General features: G+C 41.1%; 1 protein-coding gene across 2 annotated transcripts in view; it reads left to right on the plus strand.

The window, feature by feature from the left end:
• Positions 1 to 664: 664 nt before the first annotated feature.
• TOP2B (DNA topoisomerase II beta) overlaps positions 665 to 17,556 on the plus strand; it is a gene marked incomplete at its 5' end in the record, with an annotated part of 65,445 nt that continues 48,553 nt past the window's right edge. For both annotated transcript variants that reach the window (XM_079704491.1, XM_079704492.1), the window contains one exon: positions 665 to 736. In XM_079704491.1, coding sequence (XP_079560617.1) covers positions 665 to 736 — 72 coding nt within the window. The remainder of the gene's footprint in view (positions 737 to 17,556) is intronic.

The raw sequence follows: 17,556 nt of genomic DNA on the forward strand, positions 1-17,556 counted from the left end.
GGCCGAGAGCTTGGCCGACGGGGCGCCGATTGGGCGCCGCGGCGTGAGTGACAGCGGGGCGGCTGCCGCTCCCGCCCGCCCTTCCCCCGGCCTCCCCAGCCCTCCCCGGGGTGCGAGTGTGTGCGGTGTTATGCCGGACAGGAGGGAGGCGACCGCGGCCGCGGCGGCTCCGCTTATTGTCCCTCTCGGCGAGTGCATGTGAGGAAGTCGAGCTGCGGCGCGGCCGACACAAGCGGCTTAGGCGCTGGCGGCGGCGGCCCCGCTTCCGCTCCCCGAGGGCGGCTTCCGCGGAGCCTGAGGAAGGACAGGGAGCCGCTGCGTCCCCGCCGCGTCCGGACGCCCGCGCTCGGGGCCTCGGCCGGCCCGGCGGGGAGGAAGCAGCGCCGCCGCCCACCGCCGGCCTCCGCGCTTCCTGCTCCGGCGCCGCCTCCTCAGCGGCCGCGCAGGCCCGGGCGCCGCGGCCGCGCGCCTCGAGTTTGAGGGCGGCGGGCGGCGAGGCCTCCTCGGCGGGCTCGGCCGGGCGTCCGCCCCAGGGTCGGCGATGGGGCACGGGGGGCGGCGCCGCTAGGAGCGCGGCGGGCGCGCGGTCGGTGCGGAGCGGCGGGGCCGGGCGGCCCGCGGGAGGCGGAGCGGCGGCCTCGGGCCGGGAGCGGAGAAGCGCGCCATGGCCAAGGCGGGCGGCGGTGGCGGCGGCAGCGGCGCGGGAGCCGGCGGCCTCGGGGCGCTGACCTGGGTGGTGAGTGGGGGCGGCGGGGCGGGGGTCCGGGCCGGGGCATTGTTCCGGGGCGGCGGTGGGGGGCTCCGCCCGGCGGATCCTGCTGGGGGTGGGGGAGGACGGGGAAATCCGGGCCCCCAGAGGCGCGCCCCGTCGGGGCGCCTGCCGGCGGAACCCCGAGCCCGCCCCTTTTCTTTCTTCTCCGCCTCGGCGGGGGCTCGGGCTGCGGGCGCGCAGCGTGCACTTGAAACTTTGGGGGACAGACCGTGAGCAGGACGGGGGGCTCCCCCGCTTCATCTTCTTTGCTGTTGCGCAGGCTTTGCAGGGCGGTGGGGCAGGAGATGGTGGGGATGGCAGTGGTGCGTGTGTGTCCGTGTGGGTCAGCGGTTGCTCCAAACGTGTCTTAAGAGAAGCCGGGAGAGAGGTGCGGGCCCGTGTGCGTGTGCTGTAAGTGCCACCATGTGTGACGCTCTCACGTCTCAGGGAAGAATGGATTTGGTGAGGTTTGCGGCTGCAGCCGTGTGCACTTCAGTGCCGAGGGTCTCGTTTGGTTGGAAGCGCGCTCGGGATGGCTCTTTCACAGCAGTGAATACCCTGTAGCTCGTACGTCTGTCACGGGGATTATTAAAAGCGCTTACCTGCGTCAGCTTCGCAGGCGAAATGGGCGGGGGGCTGCGTGGACGGTGTCGCCGAGGTGACCCAAGTGATTTGTCCTGGAGTCAGAGCATTTCGGCGCTCGGTTCCTGCTGCTGGCAAGTAGTAGAGGGAAGACCTAGAGAGATCCGATTCTCACGGCGGATCGATAATTCACCCGCATTTCACTGGCTCAGCAGTGAGTTCAGACCAGGGTCACTTCCTACACACACACACACACACACGCGCGCGCGCGCGCGCTTAGGGGACTTTGGATGCACCTCTCTTTTCCAAAACACCCAAGGAGACTTTCATATGGGCAGTTTTATTAAGTTCTTCATTTTCTCTTTGGTTGGGTGAGGTTTAGGTGAGTTGTACCGCTAACAGGAAAATATTTTAACCATTTATGTTTGCATGCCAAGATGCTTTGCAGACTAACTTGCCAGACTGTCATTGTTGGATCTGTCCGAATTTTGTGTATTACTTCAATAATGTAGGAAGTAGGAACAGATTAGAGCCAGGAGAGAGATAAACGTCAGATAGTAAGTTAGCCGTCCATGTGAACATGGGGTGGGGCGGCGGGGGGAGGAGGGGGAGGTTTGCATAAATGCAAAAGAAGGCCTTTACCCTCCTTACTAAAATCAAACAACTTCGGAAAATGGGAGTTAGCCAGATGGTTCTCATTCACGGTTTGGAAGTGTTGAGGCCTCATCTGTGTTTCCTCTCAGGACCTCTGATTCTCCGTAACGGTAAACATTTTGCTCCAAGATTGAATTGGTTAGCTTTAACATTTAAAAGCAATATTTCTGTTTACTGTTCCTTAACTTTGTAGCTAATGAAATGACCACTTTCTCTTTCAATCTCAATAGGAAAATTTCCTTTCATTTACAGAAGAAATTTCGTGAAACTTAGAGGGTGTCATTCAATATCAGAAAAATTCATTTGTAACTAAAATTGACTTACTGATTCAGTATTTTCTCACTGTAAACCTATATGGGAAATATAGTAAAATAAGAAATAAAAATCACTTAATCTTTTTTTTTTTTTTTTCGCGGTACGCGGGCCTCTCACTGTTGTGGCCTCTCCCGCTGCGGAGCACAGGCTCCGGACGCGCAGGCTCAGCGGCCATGGCTCACGGGCCCAGCCGCTCCGCGGCATGTGGGATCTTCCCGGACCGGGGCACGAACCCGTGTCCCCTGCATCGGCAGGCGGACTCTCAACCACTGCGCCACCAGGGAAGCCCACTTAATCTTTTATTTATAAATTATATCCTCTTGTTGAATTAGAAATTTATTAATAAGATAACCACTCCCTAAGTCCACTTTAAGATTTGATGCTTGCTTTAAATTTGTCAGGTTATATGAGCATCTTTATGTCCATATTTTACACCATTGACCATAGACCATAGTTTAATTTTATGGGGGGCCAATATAGGGAGGTGGTTATGAGCATGGGCTTTGGTATCATATAGATGTAGATTCTGATCCTGCCTGACACGTAATCACTGGGACTTTGCACAAAGGGACCTAATCTTTCTAAGCCTGTTTCTTCATCTGTAAGATAAGGTTGCATTGATAATTAAATGAGTAATATACATAGCACATTGCTGGGCTTAATAAATGTTTGTCTTTATCGGTGAAATTCAAGAAATACACACTGAGAAGAGTAAAGTTGCTTTTACATAAAATATCTTTGAGCCAGAGTGAAAGCAGATTATTCCTTTGCAAGAGTTCAGGAGTTTGTTGCGGAGGTCATCTATTTCTGAAGAGGGTTAATTTTGCCTGCTTTATTGAAACATGTTATATTGCTACTTGTTTGTGGGTAACAGGAAGAAGTAAAAATTGAATCAGTCCCTGCTATCTTTCTTCTTTTTAGGGGGTGGGGGTGGGTAATGCCATGTGTTGCTGGTAGTAACTTGTGTTGGGATGTGTGCTACAGGGTAGTGTTAACATTGTCACTGCACAGAAGTTTACATTTCTGAAACCACAAAGCAAAGTGGTTTAAGATTATTAACTTCTCCTTATAATAGTGCATTGGGTTTGTGTTTGATTCGCAGTATCTTAACAAGATACTTTAAAAAATTAAAAAGTGAGGGCTTCCCTGGTGGCGCAGTGGTTGAGAGTCCGCCTGCCGATGCAGGGGACACGGGTTCGTGCCCCGGTCCGGGAAGATCCCACATGCCGCGGAGCGGCTGGGCCCGTGAGCCATGGCCGCTGAGCCTGCGCGTCCGGAGCCTGTGCTCCACAACGGGAGAGGCCACAGCAGTGAGAGGCCCGCGTACCGCAAAAAAAAAAAAAAAAAGTGAAAAATATAAGTACTGTAGTAAAACTATTTTGAGTTAAAATTGACAACAGCTATGAAAGCTTCTCTGAAGCAAGCAGAATTTCTTGAATTAACTTTTAGTTTGTAAAGCTTTTCTTAAAAAATGTTTATTTATATATATTTATTATTTATTTATTTTGGCCGAGTCGGGTCTTCGTTGCGGCGCGTGGGATCTAGTTCCCTGACCAGTGATCTTTCCCAGCACCCCCCGCCGCACTGGGAACGCGGAGTCTTACCCACTGGACCACCGGGGAAGTCCCTGGTTTGTAAAGCTTTGATTTGTAGACCCTAATAATCTATTCATTCAGTCAGTATTTTATCATGTTTAAGTGGTTGCAAAAAACAAATTTTGTTTTATTAGAATACAGTCAATCACTATGTGGATATTGATCTTTTCCTAGTACTACTCTAATTTAGTAGATTAAGGGAAAAAAAGAACTGTAATGGAAAATATTAAGCCTATAAAATTATGGTGGCCAGAATGGTATAAGGACACTCCCTCTATCATCAAGCTTCAGCAGTTATAGCTCAAGGTCACCCACCTTTCCCCTCTCATTATCTTGAAGCAAAGCAAATCCAGTTTATCTGTAGATATTTCAGTATTCACCTCTAAAATGTAAGTTTCTTAAATATAAAACTACTATTGACATTGGAGTTTTTTAAAAGTAAAATTCAATGAAATATAAAACATACTTTGTTTTGACTGTGAATATTTCTAATTTAGGAAACGTGACTATATTTAAATATTATTTAAAGATTTGTATTAAAAACTTTGTTATAGTGGCTTATTGCAAGTCTAAACTCCTCAACCAGACTTTCAAGCCACTTCTTTTATAAACTATGTGACAATTGAAATTTATTCCATATCGTCCTCATATTTGGATTTACCTGTTCACCTGTCCCCTGGGCATCATGTTTGTTTTTGTCACTTTGCATGCTTATCTTTCAACAGAAATGCCTCTTTCTCTTTACCAGTCTAAATCTTAATTACTCTTCAAGGCTAGCTCAGGGTCTCACCAAACGTTTATCCTCCAGTTTATACTCATCTTTTTCTGTCACCCTTTTGGAGCATAAAACATAAATATCTTTCCTTTTAATATAACTTCCATGTGTGATACTTTTAACAATTAGATTATCAACTCCTGGAGTCAGAGACCATATATCCTTTATAGTTTTTAGTAAAGAGCTGGATACATAATCCAGCCTCAGTTATTGTTAACCAGTTAGATAATTGACATACTAACTTCCTCAAAATTCTTCTGTCATTCTTAGGACAAGTGGTTACATAACAGTGTACTTTAGATACATTCTCAAGTAACTAATTGCAGTTACAATGAGAACAATTTTTAGAAACTGCTAACTTTTCTGAATAGAAGTGGGTGTGTCCATCAGTAGTTCAGATATGTTTAATACTTGGGTGGTAGCAACAGTTGCATTTTACTAAGTACGTTAAAAAATAATAAACCTCTTTTGTATTTTTAATAATCTTAATATAAATAGGACTCAGTTTTAAAGAAGAGGCGAGATCGGTTTAATTATTCCCATTTGCAGAGAAGGAAACAGGGGCTTACAGATTAGGTAACAAACTGTTAATCATGTGACTAAGGCAAAGGTGGGATTTAAACCAGGCCTATGTTCCTAACCATCGTTTACACATTCCCCTGGCTTAAAGACAGTAACAACCAAAACAATTTGTCTTTTATACCGTGATATCTTTCCACTGACCTTTCTTTTACTTTCACACAAAAAGCTACGGAGTACACTTCCCTTTAAGGGTGTATGTATCTTGAATAATGTTGTGTGATGCCTTTTAAGAGTATGGGCTACGAAATCACATCACCTGGTTTCGTAACTCAGCTTCTTCAATACTAGCTTTGTTAGCTTACATTCTTCAGACCTCAGTTTCCTTGCTGTAAAAAGAGAGTCATGGGGCTTCCCTGGTGGCGCAGTGGTTGGGAGTCCCCCTGCCGTTGCGGGGGACATGGGTTCGTGCCCCGGTCTGGGAAGATCCCACATGCTGCGGAGCGGCTGGGCCCGTGAGCCATGGCCGCTGAGCCTGCGCGTCCGGAGCCTGTGCTCCGCAACGGGAGAGGCCACAACAGTGAGAGGCCCGCGTACAGCAAAAAAAAAAAAAAAAAAAGAGAGAGTCATTAGTAATGGTGTCTACTTCATGGAGCTTTTATGAGGAATGAGAGTAATCATATAATTCCCACAGTGCTTTGCGCATGGTATGGTAAGCTCTTAGATGAGTGTACACACACACACTTGTCTTACCCCTCTTCGTTTTTAAAAAATCAAGGAATCAGTATTTTCACTTCTTTTTAAATTTTTATTTAATTAATTAATTTATTTATGGCTGTGTTCGGTCTTTGTTTCTGCGCGAGGGCTTTCTGTAGTTGCGGCGAACGGGGGCCACTCTTCATCGCGGTGCGCGGGCCTCTCACTGTTGTGGCCTCTCCCGTTGTGGAGCACAGGCTCCGAACGCGCAGGCTCAGCGGCCATGGCTCACGGGCCCAGTTGCTCCGCGGCATATGGGGTCCTCCCAGACCAGGGCTCGAACCCGTGTCCCCTGCATTGATTGGCAGGCAGACTCTCAACCACTGCGCCACCAGGGAAGCCCCGCTCACTTCTTTTGTCTGAGAAAATTTTCTTATATTGCAAAATGATCACCACAATAAGTCTAGTTAACATTCATCACCATACATAGTTTCAAATATTTTTTTCTAGTGACAAAAACTTTAAAAATCAACTCTTAACAACTTTCAGATAGACAACAGGGTATTATTAACAATAGTCACCTTACTGTACGTTACATCCCCAGGACTTATTTATTTTATAACTGGAAGTTTGTACCTTTGACCACCTTCACCTATCTCCCCGCTCCCCCCAACTTTGGCAACCACTGATTTGTTCTCTGTATCTATGAGTTCGGTTTTTTTGTTTTGTTTTGTTTTAGATTCCACATATAAGTAAGATCATACAGTATTTTTGTCTTTCTCTCTCTGACTTATTTCACTAAAATTATGCCCTTTAGATCTACCCATGTTGTCCCAAATGTCAAGATTTCATTCTTTTTTTATGGGTGAATAATATTCCATTGTATATAAACACCACATTTTCTTTATCCGTTCATCCATTGATGGACATTTATGTTACTTCCTTGTCTCAGCTGTTGTAAACAATGCTGCAGTGAACATGGGGATACACATATCTTTTCAAATTACTGTTTTCATTTTCTTCGTATAAATACCCAGGAGTGGAGTTGCTGGATCACATGGTAGTTCTATTTTAAATTTTTTGTGGGACTTTCGTACTATTTTAAATAGTGACTGCACCAATTTATTTATTTATTTTAAGGAAAAAATTTTTAACCAGCTTTATTGAGATACAATTTACATACCATAAAATTCTCCTGTTTATAACATACATACAAGTCTGTAGTTTCTTTTTTTTTGATTTTTAAATTAAATTTTATTTTTTTATACAGCAGGTTCTTATTAGTCATCGGTTTTATACACATCAGTGTATACATGTCAATCCCAATCGCTCAGTTCATCACACCCCCACCCCCCCGCGGCCGCGGCTTTCCCCTCTCGTGTCCATATGTTTGTTCTCTACATCTGGATTGCACCAATTTACAGTCCCACCAACGTATACAAGGGTTCCTTTTCTCCACATTCTGCCAATACTTGTTATTTCGATAATGACCATTCTGATAGGTGTGAGGTGATATCTCATTTTGGTTTTGATTTGCATTTCCCTGAGATTAGTGATGGTGAGCACCTTTTCATATAGCTGTTGGCCATCTGTATGTCTTCTTTGGAAAAATGTCAATTTAGATCCTCTGCCCATTTTTTTAATGAATTGGTGTTTTTTGGGTTGTGTGTGTGTGTGTGTGTGTGTGTTTTGCTATTGACTTGTATGAGTTCTTTATATATTTTGGATATTACCCCTTATTAGGTATATGATTTACAAATATTTTCTCCCATTTGCTAGGTTACCTTTTGATTTTGTTGATGGTTTCCTTTGCTGTGCAGAGCTTTTTAGTTTGTTGTAGTCCCACTTGTTTGTTTTTGCTTTTGGGATCAAGTTAAAAAAAAATCGCAAAGACTGATGTCAAGGCATGTACTGCTTATGTTTTCTTCTAGGAGTTTTACGGTTTCAGGTCTTACATTCAAGTCTTTAATCATTTTGAGTTAATTTTTGTGTATGGTGTAAGATAGGGGTCCAGTTTCATTCTGTTGCATGTGGCTATCTAGTTTTCTCAGCACCACTTATTGAAGAGATTGTCGTTTTTCCCTTGTATATTCTTGCATCCTTTGTCATAAGGTAATTGACCATATACGCATGGGTTTATTTCTGTGCTCTCTGTTCTGTTCCGTTGATCCATGTGTCTTCTTTAAATGATGTCGCCGTTCTGATTACTGTATTACTTTGTAATATAGTTTTTTTGTTGGTTTGTTTTGGCCATGCCATGCGGCATGTGGGATCTTAGTTCCCCTGTGTTGGGAGAATGGAGTATTAACCACTGGACCGTCAGGGAAGTCCCTGTAATATAGTTTTAAATTATGCCTCCTGCTTTGTTCTTCTTTCTCAAGACTGCTTTGGCAATTCAGGGTCTTTTGTGGTTCCATATAAATTTTAAGATTGTTCTATTTCTGTGAAAAATGTTGGAATTTTGATAGGGATTGCATTGAATCTGCAGATTGCTTTGGGAAGTATGGACATTTTAGCAATATTCTTTTAATTCATGCACGTAGAATTTTTTTCCATTTATTTTTGTCTTCGATTTCTTTAATCAATGTCTTATAGCTTTCAGTATACAGTTCTTTTACCTCCTTGGTTAAATTTATTCCTAGGTAGGGACTTCCCTGGTGGTGCAGTGATTAAGACTCCATGCTCCTACTGCAGGGGGCACGGGTTCCATCCCTGGTCGGGGAGCTACCATGCTGCACCGTGTGGCCAAAAAAAAAAAAAAAAAAAAAAATTGTATTCCTAGGTATTTTAATTTTTATTGTTTTTGTTGCAATTATAAGTAGGATTTTCTTAGTTTCTCTTTCTTATAGTTCATTGTTAGTTTACAGAAACACGACGGATTCTCGTATATTGATTTTGTATCCTGCAACTTTATTAAATTTGTTTATTCTAATAGTTTTATGGTGGAGTCTTTAGGGTTTTCTCTACATAATATCATTTCCTCTGCAATTAGTGACAATTATACTTTTCTTTCTGATTTGGATGGTTTTTAGAGAAAGTATATTTTTTATTTTCACTATGGACATTTAAGCATTTCTTATGATATTAAGTATCCCTCATCTTCTACCTCTCTCCTTGTCCCTTGGTTTGGGAGGGCATTTCTGGAGGTACATTAATGGTGGGTAGATAACATGGCCCTCTCCGTGGTTATATGGGTGAAATGTGGCTGAAATGAATATCAAAGCATGGCAGCCTTGAGGGAGAAAAGAAGAGGAGATATTGTAAAAGGGTAATGTGGAGTCTGAGACAGTCTTTACAGAAGACAGGAAAAGAGGCTTGTTGCTAAGCTTTTGCTGGTCACACTTTTGTTGGCTTGGTGATGGTGAGATTTCTGTGCCTGTTGTGTGGATGAGTGGCTCAGTTCCTTTTTTGCACCAACTGGCAAACCATCTCCTTTCCCCTCTTTGGCAGCAATTCATTCTATCACAGAAAAACAAACTATGGGCGATTGTCTCAAATTGCTGTATATCAGGTGACCACTCTGTGAATGGAAGAATCTTTCTTTTTACAGAATGATCTTGGTACATACTCTTTGTGAAATTAGGAGTTTGTTTTATTGGAATGTTTTTTTTTCCTTTTCTGGTAGTTGAAGTATTCTTGATAAAGGTTGAGTCTTTGATAAATATTAAATCTATATTCTTTTATTAGAAGTTAGCAATATTGCAAAAAGTGCTATAAAATAGATTAATATTTTAAAATAGATTTAATATATTATTTTGACATTTTTGTTATAATTTAAGAATTCTCAATAATGCATTGTTTAACTGGCAGCCAGCTTTTGAACTTTAGAAAAAGTCAGTTATGGCATCATCATATGTATAAATCACAAATGAGAGAATTAAAATTTTTTTAGATATGTGGAGGATATTTATCTTAATATGGGTTTATTTTGCATTTTCATTGTCTTTAGTTTTATGTGGGGATGAAAATGTGCCCTGAGTGCTTAGATTCCGGTATAATTGGGTGCTGGCGTTATTTTTTTACTGTAAATAGTTTGGTGCTTTGTCTGCACAAAGACAATAAAATAAATTACAAATAAACTTAACTCATAAGATTTCAATTCTATCATGCCTTAATGAAAATTTATTCAGAATGCTCTTTGTAGTTGATTATTTTCTTTTTTTTTTTTTTTTTTTTTTTTTTTTTTTTTTTTTTTTTTTTGTGGTACGCGGGCCTCTCACTGTTGTGGCCTCTCCCGTTGCGGAGCACAGGCTCCGGATGCGCAGGCTCAGCAGCCATGGCTCACGGGCCCAGCCGCTCCGCGGCATATGGGATCCTCCCAGACCGGGGCACGAACCCGTATCCCCTGCATCGGCAGGCGGACTCTCAACCACTGCGCCACCAGGGAGGCCCTGTAGTTGATTATTTTCAACGGCATACTGTTAATTTTTATTCAATGTGGAATACTTAGTGCAATTACTGTAGTACAAGATGCCGTATTACTATGAAGATACAAGATAAGAAAAGGTTAAATCTTTTTTTTTTTTTTTATCAGAAGACCCCTTGTTTTCATCATTGAAAATGAGCATAATTCTGTTAGCCTATAGGTATCAAATGTATATCACTCTCCTTTTCATCTGTGGTCTTGAGAGTACTTTTATAAATGTGTAGATATGAGTTTGCTGGACTGTTTTTATAGAAGCTGATTTCTTGATCTCTTTTCTGGATATTATCAGCAACACTGATTGAACTGAATTTCTACTCAGAGTGACTTTCTTTTCAAGAGCTAGAGATAGTGGTAATAATAGCTGTGGTGAAGGTGATCAGTGAAGTTTTCTCATTTAGTTTCTCTGTTCTCAGGCCAAGGATGTTTGTATTCACACCTGTTTGATCTAGGGATGGGGCCATCCCATTGAAGCAGGGGGAGTTGCCCTCTCTCCCCTTACCTTCATATTTTGAATTTTAGTGGCCTGGACAATATTCAGGGGGACACTTTCTGCTAATAAACAGGAGCTGCAAGAGACCATTAATCCAGGCTTCTGTCAGAAAAGCTGACAGACCTCTCAGGGGAGACCCTTCTGTGTTTGCTGCCTTGAGTCAGTGCACGGTGCAGGCTGCCCCTAGTTGAGAGTAGGAACGTGCAGCACTCCCTGCCTTCTACGCTGCCAGGACTGCCGGCTTGTTTTGGTTTCACTGAACCTTTTTGCCTAGATTCTGGTGAGAAAGTTGGGACTGCAGAAGTAATAAGTAGGTACGAACAGTGTCTCTAAAAAAAGAACCTTCAGTTTTATTCTAGCTTATGTTCTCATATACATGGATTAATAAGCCTTTAAAATAGTTTAATATATGTTCATTGTAGAAAGTTAGAAAATGTCTATCAGAAAAGAACATGAAAAATATTTCTACTTCTCACAATTTTTATTTATATTCTCTTGGGTAAACAGCATTTCATATTTTTTCCTAGGTGTGTATGTATTGTGTGTAATTTTTTTCTGATGAAAATGGGCTCATATTTTTTATATCCTTTTGTAACTTTGTTCACTAAACAGTATAATTTTAATAACCTACTGATTTAAAAATACTTGATTATATATAATATATAAAAGTTATAGTAAGAGAAGTTTCTAATTAACACACCTATTTTTTGGTATAGCTAATTAAAAATATTTACTCAATTAAATATCCAGGTTTAAAGGTTTATATGAAGTTTTGGAAATTATTTAATATCATCATGGAGAGTTGATTTGAAATATCTACAGATCATCTATTTTATTATGGTGTTCTATAAACAGTGCATAGTCCTTAAGCTTTTCATTACTTTAAATAGAATGGTACCTTTTTTTCTTTCCTCAACACCTGTCATATGACATGTAGGAAGAAATCTTTTGGCATAAAATGTTTTAAGTATATTGTCACACTTATTTTTTAAGTATTTATGTATTATTATATTCCTGGAAAAGATTACAAATAGTAATCTGACAAAGCCGACTACATATTACATAGTCTTTGATTTTTGAGACATTATTCTAGCAAGAATGACAACTTTTTGAACTGGATAAGGATCTGGCAGGTGCAAACCAAACATTCCCTATTCTCATGTACCGATTTGGGAGGAAGAGATGGCGACTGGTTGTAAGAGGGTGTGGAAAAAGTTATAAATCCTCGAAAAAGGAGTGAGGTGGGGCTCTACCCTGTTTTCCATACCAGTGTGCCAATTTAGCTCAGTGTTAACTCGTCAGGGCTAAGTGCAGAAGTCTCTGTTGGAGTCTAATCTTAAAAATGTTTTCTTTGTGGTGGGCTTTGTTTTGGAGGAGTAGCCTGGGATAGGAAAGCCTTTACTCGCATGGTTATTATAAGTTCCTGAGCTTTATGCCAAAATTGCAAAGTTCTAAGTTAATGGTGAGAGGTTACTGTTATCCACCTTTGAATGCATAGCACTTATCATCCTTAAGAACTTTCTTAAAGAATGAGATCTTGGTCATTATGATCGTTGTTCTAACTATTCTGAGGACCCATTTTAAAAAATCAGTTATGTTTTTTATTATTAGATTTGTTTCTATAAATTATCTCATCTCGAAAAGCAAGGGACATGATTAGAAATTTGGAGACTATCTGGCATTTTAAAAATACAGTTCATTTTTCTGGCCAGCAGTTTCGTCATGTAATTAGCTTGACAGAAATAGAATGTGAAGACTTTATGAAACAGAATTTTCTTATGTCCAAAGCTATTTTTAATTGACTGAGCAGTGTTAATGGGTAACCTTATAAATGAAAGAATGTATAAGAAAATCTCTTTAATTTTATGTAAAATTTATGACATTGGAAGATTGTAATTGATGTTTGAATTTCCATAGGTTTTATCTGTTAAAATTCTTGTCTTGCTTTAGACTACTCAGAAGTTATGTATTTTGATTTTTTTTTTTTTTTTTTTTTTTTTGCGGTACGCGGGCCTCTCACTGCCGTGGCCTCTCCCGTTGCGGAGCACAGGCTCCGGACGCGCAGGCTCAGCGGCCATGGCTCACGGGCCCAGCGCTCCGCGGCATGTGGGATCTTCCCAGACCGGGGCACGAACCCGCGTTCCCTGCATCGGCAGGCGGACTCCCAACCACTGCGCCACCAGGGAAGACCTATTTTGATTTTTTAAACATACATTTGACATGTTTTTGAAAATAATAACTTTAAAGATGATGGTATGGCTATGCCTAGGTCTTGAAGTGGTATGTTGCTTGTTCAAATGCACAAAATCTCTCTACCCCCCATTGTTTGTCTGATTGTTTCATTTCTCCTAAAATTCAAATAACCTATGAAAATATCTTGCTGTGTCTTATATTTGAGTTATTTTTGGGCTCTGAAAAAACGGCCATCATAATAACTTTCTCTTAGTGGGATGTCTTAGTTGTCAGCATTAGGGAATCCCAGAAGGAGAGAGATGTGTTCTCTGTTGCTATTAAGAAGACAGGGAAGTCTGCAGACCCTGGGAATTTTTGTTTGGGATCCTTATCTCTGTAGGAGTTAGAATTAGGATCACAACTTCTGCCTCCTTGGAATTAGCAGAGAAACTGGAATTATAGGGTGCCTCAGAAATGGGGCATTAGTGCTGGTATGTAAGGAATTATTGTCATGGCCTACAAAAGTGTGAAGTTTGAGATGTCATAAAACCAGCTTGGTTTTCTCAGCCCTGTCAGTATATGCTAACTACATAGGTTACTATTTTTGTCCACTCTTTACTATAGTCTTCAGTAGCTTAATGGCAAAGGCTTACATTTGGAAGTTTTGGGGAGCCCTGCAGCCAGCCAGGTTCAGTCGTTGTCAGCCTATAACCTGATAAGAATTCACATTCCTTGGAAAGTTTTGAAGACTACAAAAATTAACCTGATACCTTACAGAATTGCCAAATATTTCTTTCTTTTTCTATTTTTTCACTGCAAATATTTATTTCCATTATGAGATCTATAGAGGCATAATACTGTTAAAATGAGAAGAGTTTCTGAACCGTATACACTTTTTTTGAACATCTTTATTGGAGTATAACTGCTTTACAATGGTGTGTTAGTTTCTGCTTTATAACCAGGTGAATCAGCTATACATAAATGTATATCGCCATATCTCTTCCCTCTTGCGTCTCCCTCCCTCCCACCCTCCCTGTCCCACCCCTCCAGGTGGTCACAGAGCACCAAGCTGATCTCCCTGTGCTATGCAGCTGCTTCCTGCTAGCTATCTGTTTTTCATTTGGTAGTATATATATGTACATGCCACTCTCTTACTTTGTCACAGCTTACCCTTCCCCCTCCCTGTGTCCTCAAGTCCATTCTCTAGTAGGTCTGCATCTTTATTCCTGTTCTGCCCCTAGGTTCTTCATGACCTTTTTTTTTTTTTTAAGATTCCATATATATGTGTTAGCATACGGTATTTATTTTTCTCTTTCTGACTGACTTCACCCTGTGTGACAGACTCTAGGTCCATCCACCTCACTACAAAGAACTCAGTTTCGTTTCTTTTTATGGCTGAGTAATATTCCATTGTATATATGTGCCACAGCTTCTTTATCCATTCATCTGTCGATGGACACTTAGGTTGCTTCCATGTCCTGGCTATTGTAAATAGAGCAGCAATGAACATTGTGGTGCATGACTGTTTTTGAATTATGGTTTTCTCAGGGTATATGCCCAGTAGTGGGATTGCTGGGTTGTATGGTAGCTCTATTTTTAGTTTTTTAAGGAATATCCATACTGTTCTCCATAGTGGCTGTATCCATCTACATTCCCACCAACAGTGCAAGAGGGTTCCTTTCCTCCACACCCTCTCCAGCATTTATTGTTTGTAGATTTTTTTTTTTTTTTTTTTTTTTTTTTGCGGTACAAGGGCCTCTTACTGTTGGGGCCTCTCCCGTTGCGGAGCACAGGCTCTGGACGTGCAGGCTCAGTGGCCATGGCTCACGGGCCTAGCTGCTCCACGGCATGTGGAACCTTTCCGGACCGGGGCACGAACCCATGTCCCCTGCATTGGTATCAGGGTGATGGTGGCCTCGTAGAATGAGTTAGGGAGTGTACTTCCCTCTGCTCTATTTTGGAAGAGTTTGAGAAGGATAGGTGTTAACTCTTCTCTAAATGTTTGATAGAATTTGCCTGTGAAGCCATCTGGTCCTGGGCTTTTGTTTGTTGGAAGATTTTAAATCACAGTTTCGATTTCATTGCTTGTGCTTGGTCTGTTTATGTTTTCTATTTCTTCCTGGTTCAGTCTCAGAAGGTTGTGCTTTTCTAAGAATTTGTCCATTTCTTCCACATTGTCCATTTTATTGGCATACAGTTGCTTGTAATCTCTCACGATCTTTTGTATTTCTGCAGTGTCAGTTGTTACTTCTCCTTTTTCATTTCTAATTCTATTGATTTGAGTCTTCTCCCTTTTTTTCTTGATGAGTCTGGCTAATGGTTTATCAATTTTGTTTATCTTCTCAAAGAACCAGCTTTTAGTTTTATTGATCTTTGCTATCGTTTCCTTCATTTCTTTTTCATTTATTTCTGATCTGATCTTTATGATTTCTTTCCTTCTGCTAACTTTGGGGGTTTTTTGCTCTTCTTTCTCTAATTGCTTTAGGTGCAGGGTCAGGTTGTTTACTCGAGATATTTCTTGTTTCTTAAGGTGGGATTGTATTGCTATAAACTTCCCCCTTAGAACTGCTTTTGCTGCATCCCATAGGTTTTGGGTCATCGTGTGTTCATTGTCATTTGTTTCTAGGTATTTTTTAATTTCCCCTTTGATTTCTTCAGTGATCTCTTGGTTATTAAGTAGTGTATTGTTTAGCCTCCATGTGTTTCTATTTTTTACAAATTTTTTCCTGTAATTGATATCTAGTCTCATAGCATTGTGGTCGGAAAAGATACTTGATACGATTTCAATTTTCTTAAATTTACCAAGGCTTGATTTGTGACCCAAGATATGATCTATCCTGGAGAATTTTCCATGAGCACTTGAGAAGAATGTGTATTCTGTTGTTTTGGGATGGAAAGTCCTATAAATATCATTTAACTCCATCTTGTTTAATGTATCATTTAAAGCTTCTGTTTCCTTATTTATTTTCATTTTGGATGATCTGATCTGTCCATTGGTGAAAGTGAGGTGTTAAAGTCCCCTACTATGATTGTATTACGGTCAATTTCCCCTTTTATGGCTGTTAGCATTTGCCTTATGTATTGAGGTGCTTCTATGTTGGGTGCATAAATATCTACAATTGTTATATTTTCTTGGATTGATCCATTGATCATTATGTAGTGTTCTTCTTTGTCTCTTGTAATAGTGTTTGTTTTAAAGACTATTTTGTCTGATATGACAATTGCTACTCCAGCTCTCTTTTGATTTCCATTTGCATGGAATATCTTTTTCCATCCCCTCACTTTCAGTCTGTGTGTGTCCCTAGGTCTGAAGTGGGTCTCTTGTAGACAGCATGTATATGGGTCTTGTTTTTGTATCCATTCAGCCAGTCTGTGTCTTTTGGTTGGAGCATTTAATCCATTTACTTTTAAGGTAATTTTCGATATGTATGTTCCTCTTACGATTTTCTTAATTGTTTTGGGTTTGTTATTGTAGGTCTTTTCCTTCTCTTGTGTTTCCTGCCTAGAGAAGTTCCTTTAGTATTTGTTGTAGAGTTGGTTTGGTGGTGCTGAATTCTCTTAGCTTTTGCTTGTCTGTAAAGCTTTTCATTTCTCCGTCGAACCTGAATGAGATCCTTGCTGGGTAGAGTGATCTTGGTTGAAGGTTTTTCCTTTTCATCACTTTAAATATGTCCTGCCACTCCCTTCAGGCTTGCAGTTTCTGCTGAAAGATCAGCTGTTAACCTTATGGGGATTCCCTTGTATGTTATTTGTTTTTTTCTTCCCTCGCTGCTTTTAATGTTTTTTCTTTGTATTTAATTTCTGGTAGTTTGATTAATATGTGTCATGGCGTGTTTCTCCTTGGATTTATCCTGTATGGGACTCTCTGCATTTCTGGGAATTGAGTAACTATTTCCTTTCCCATATTAGGGTAGTTTTCAACTATAACCTCTTCAAATATTTTCTGTCCCTTTCTTTTTCTCTTCTTCTGGGATCCCTATAATTCGAATGTTGGTGCGTTGATTGTTGTCCCAAAGGTCTCCGAGACTGTCCTTAATTCTTTTCATTCTTTTTTCTTTATTCTGCTTTGCAGTAGTTATTTCCACTATTTTATCTTCCAGGTCACTTATCCATTCTTCTGCCTCAGTTATTCTGCTATTGGTTCCTTCTAGTGTAGTTTTCATTTCAGTTATTGTATTGTTCATCATTGTTTGTTTGCTCTTTTGTTCTTCCAGGTCCTTGTTAAATGTTTCTTGTATTTTCTCCCTTCTATTTCCAAGATTTTGGATCATCTTTACTATTATTATTCTGAATTCTTTTTCAGGTAGACTGCCTATTTCCTCTTCATTTGTTTGGTCTGGTGGGTTTTTACCTTGCTGCTTCATCTGCTGTGTGTTTCTCTGTCTTCTCACTTTGCTTAACATACTGTGTTTGGGATCTCCTCTTCGCAGGCTACAGGTTAGTAGTTTCCGTTGTTTTTTGTGTCTGCCCCTAGTGTTTAAGGTTGGTTCAGTGGGTTGTGTAGGCTTCCTGGTGGAGAGGACTAGTACCTGTGTTCTGGTGGATGAGGCTGGATCTTGTCTTTCTGGTGGGCGGGTCCGC

Source organism: Hyperoodon ampullatus (genome assembly GCF_949752795.1).
Source record: "Hyperoodon ampullatus genome assembly, chromosome: 5".
In the NCBI taxonomy this organism is placed as follows: Eukaryota; Metazoa; Chordata; class Mammalia; order Artiodactyla; family Ziphiidae; genus Hyperoodon; species Hyperoodon ampullatus.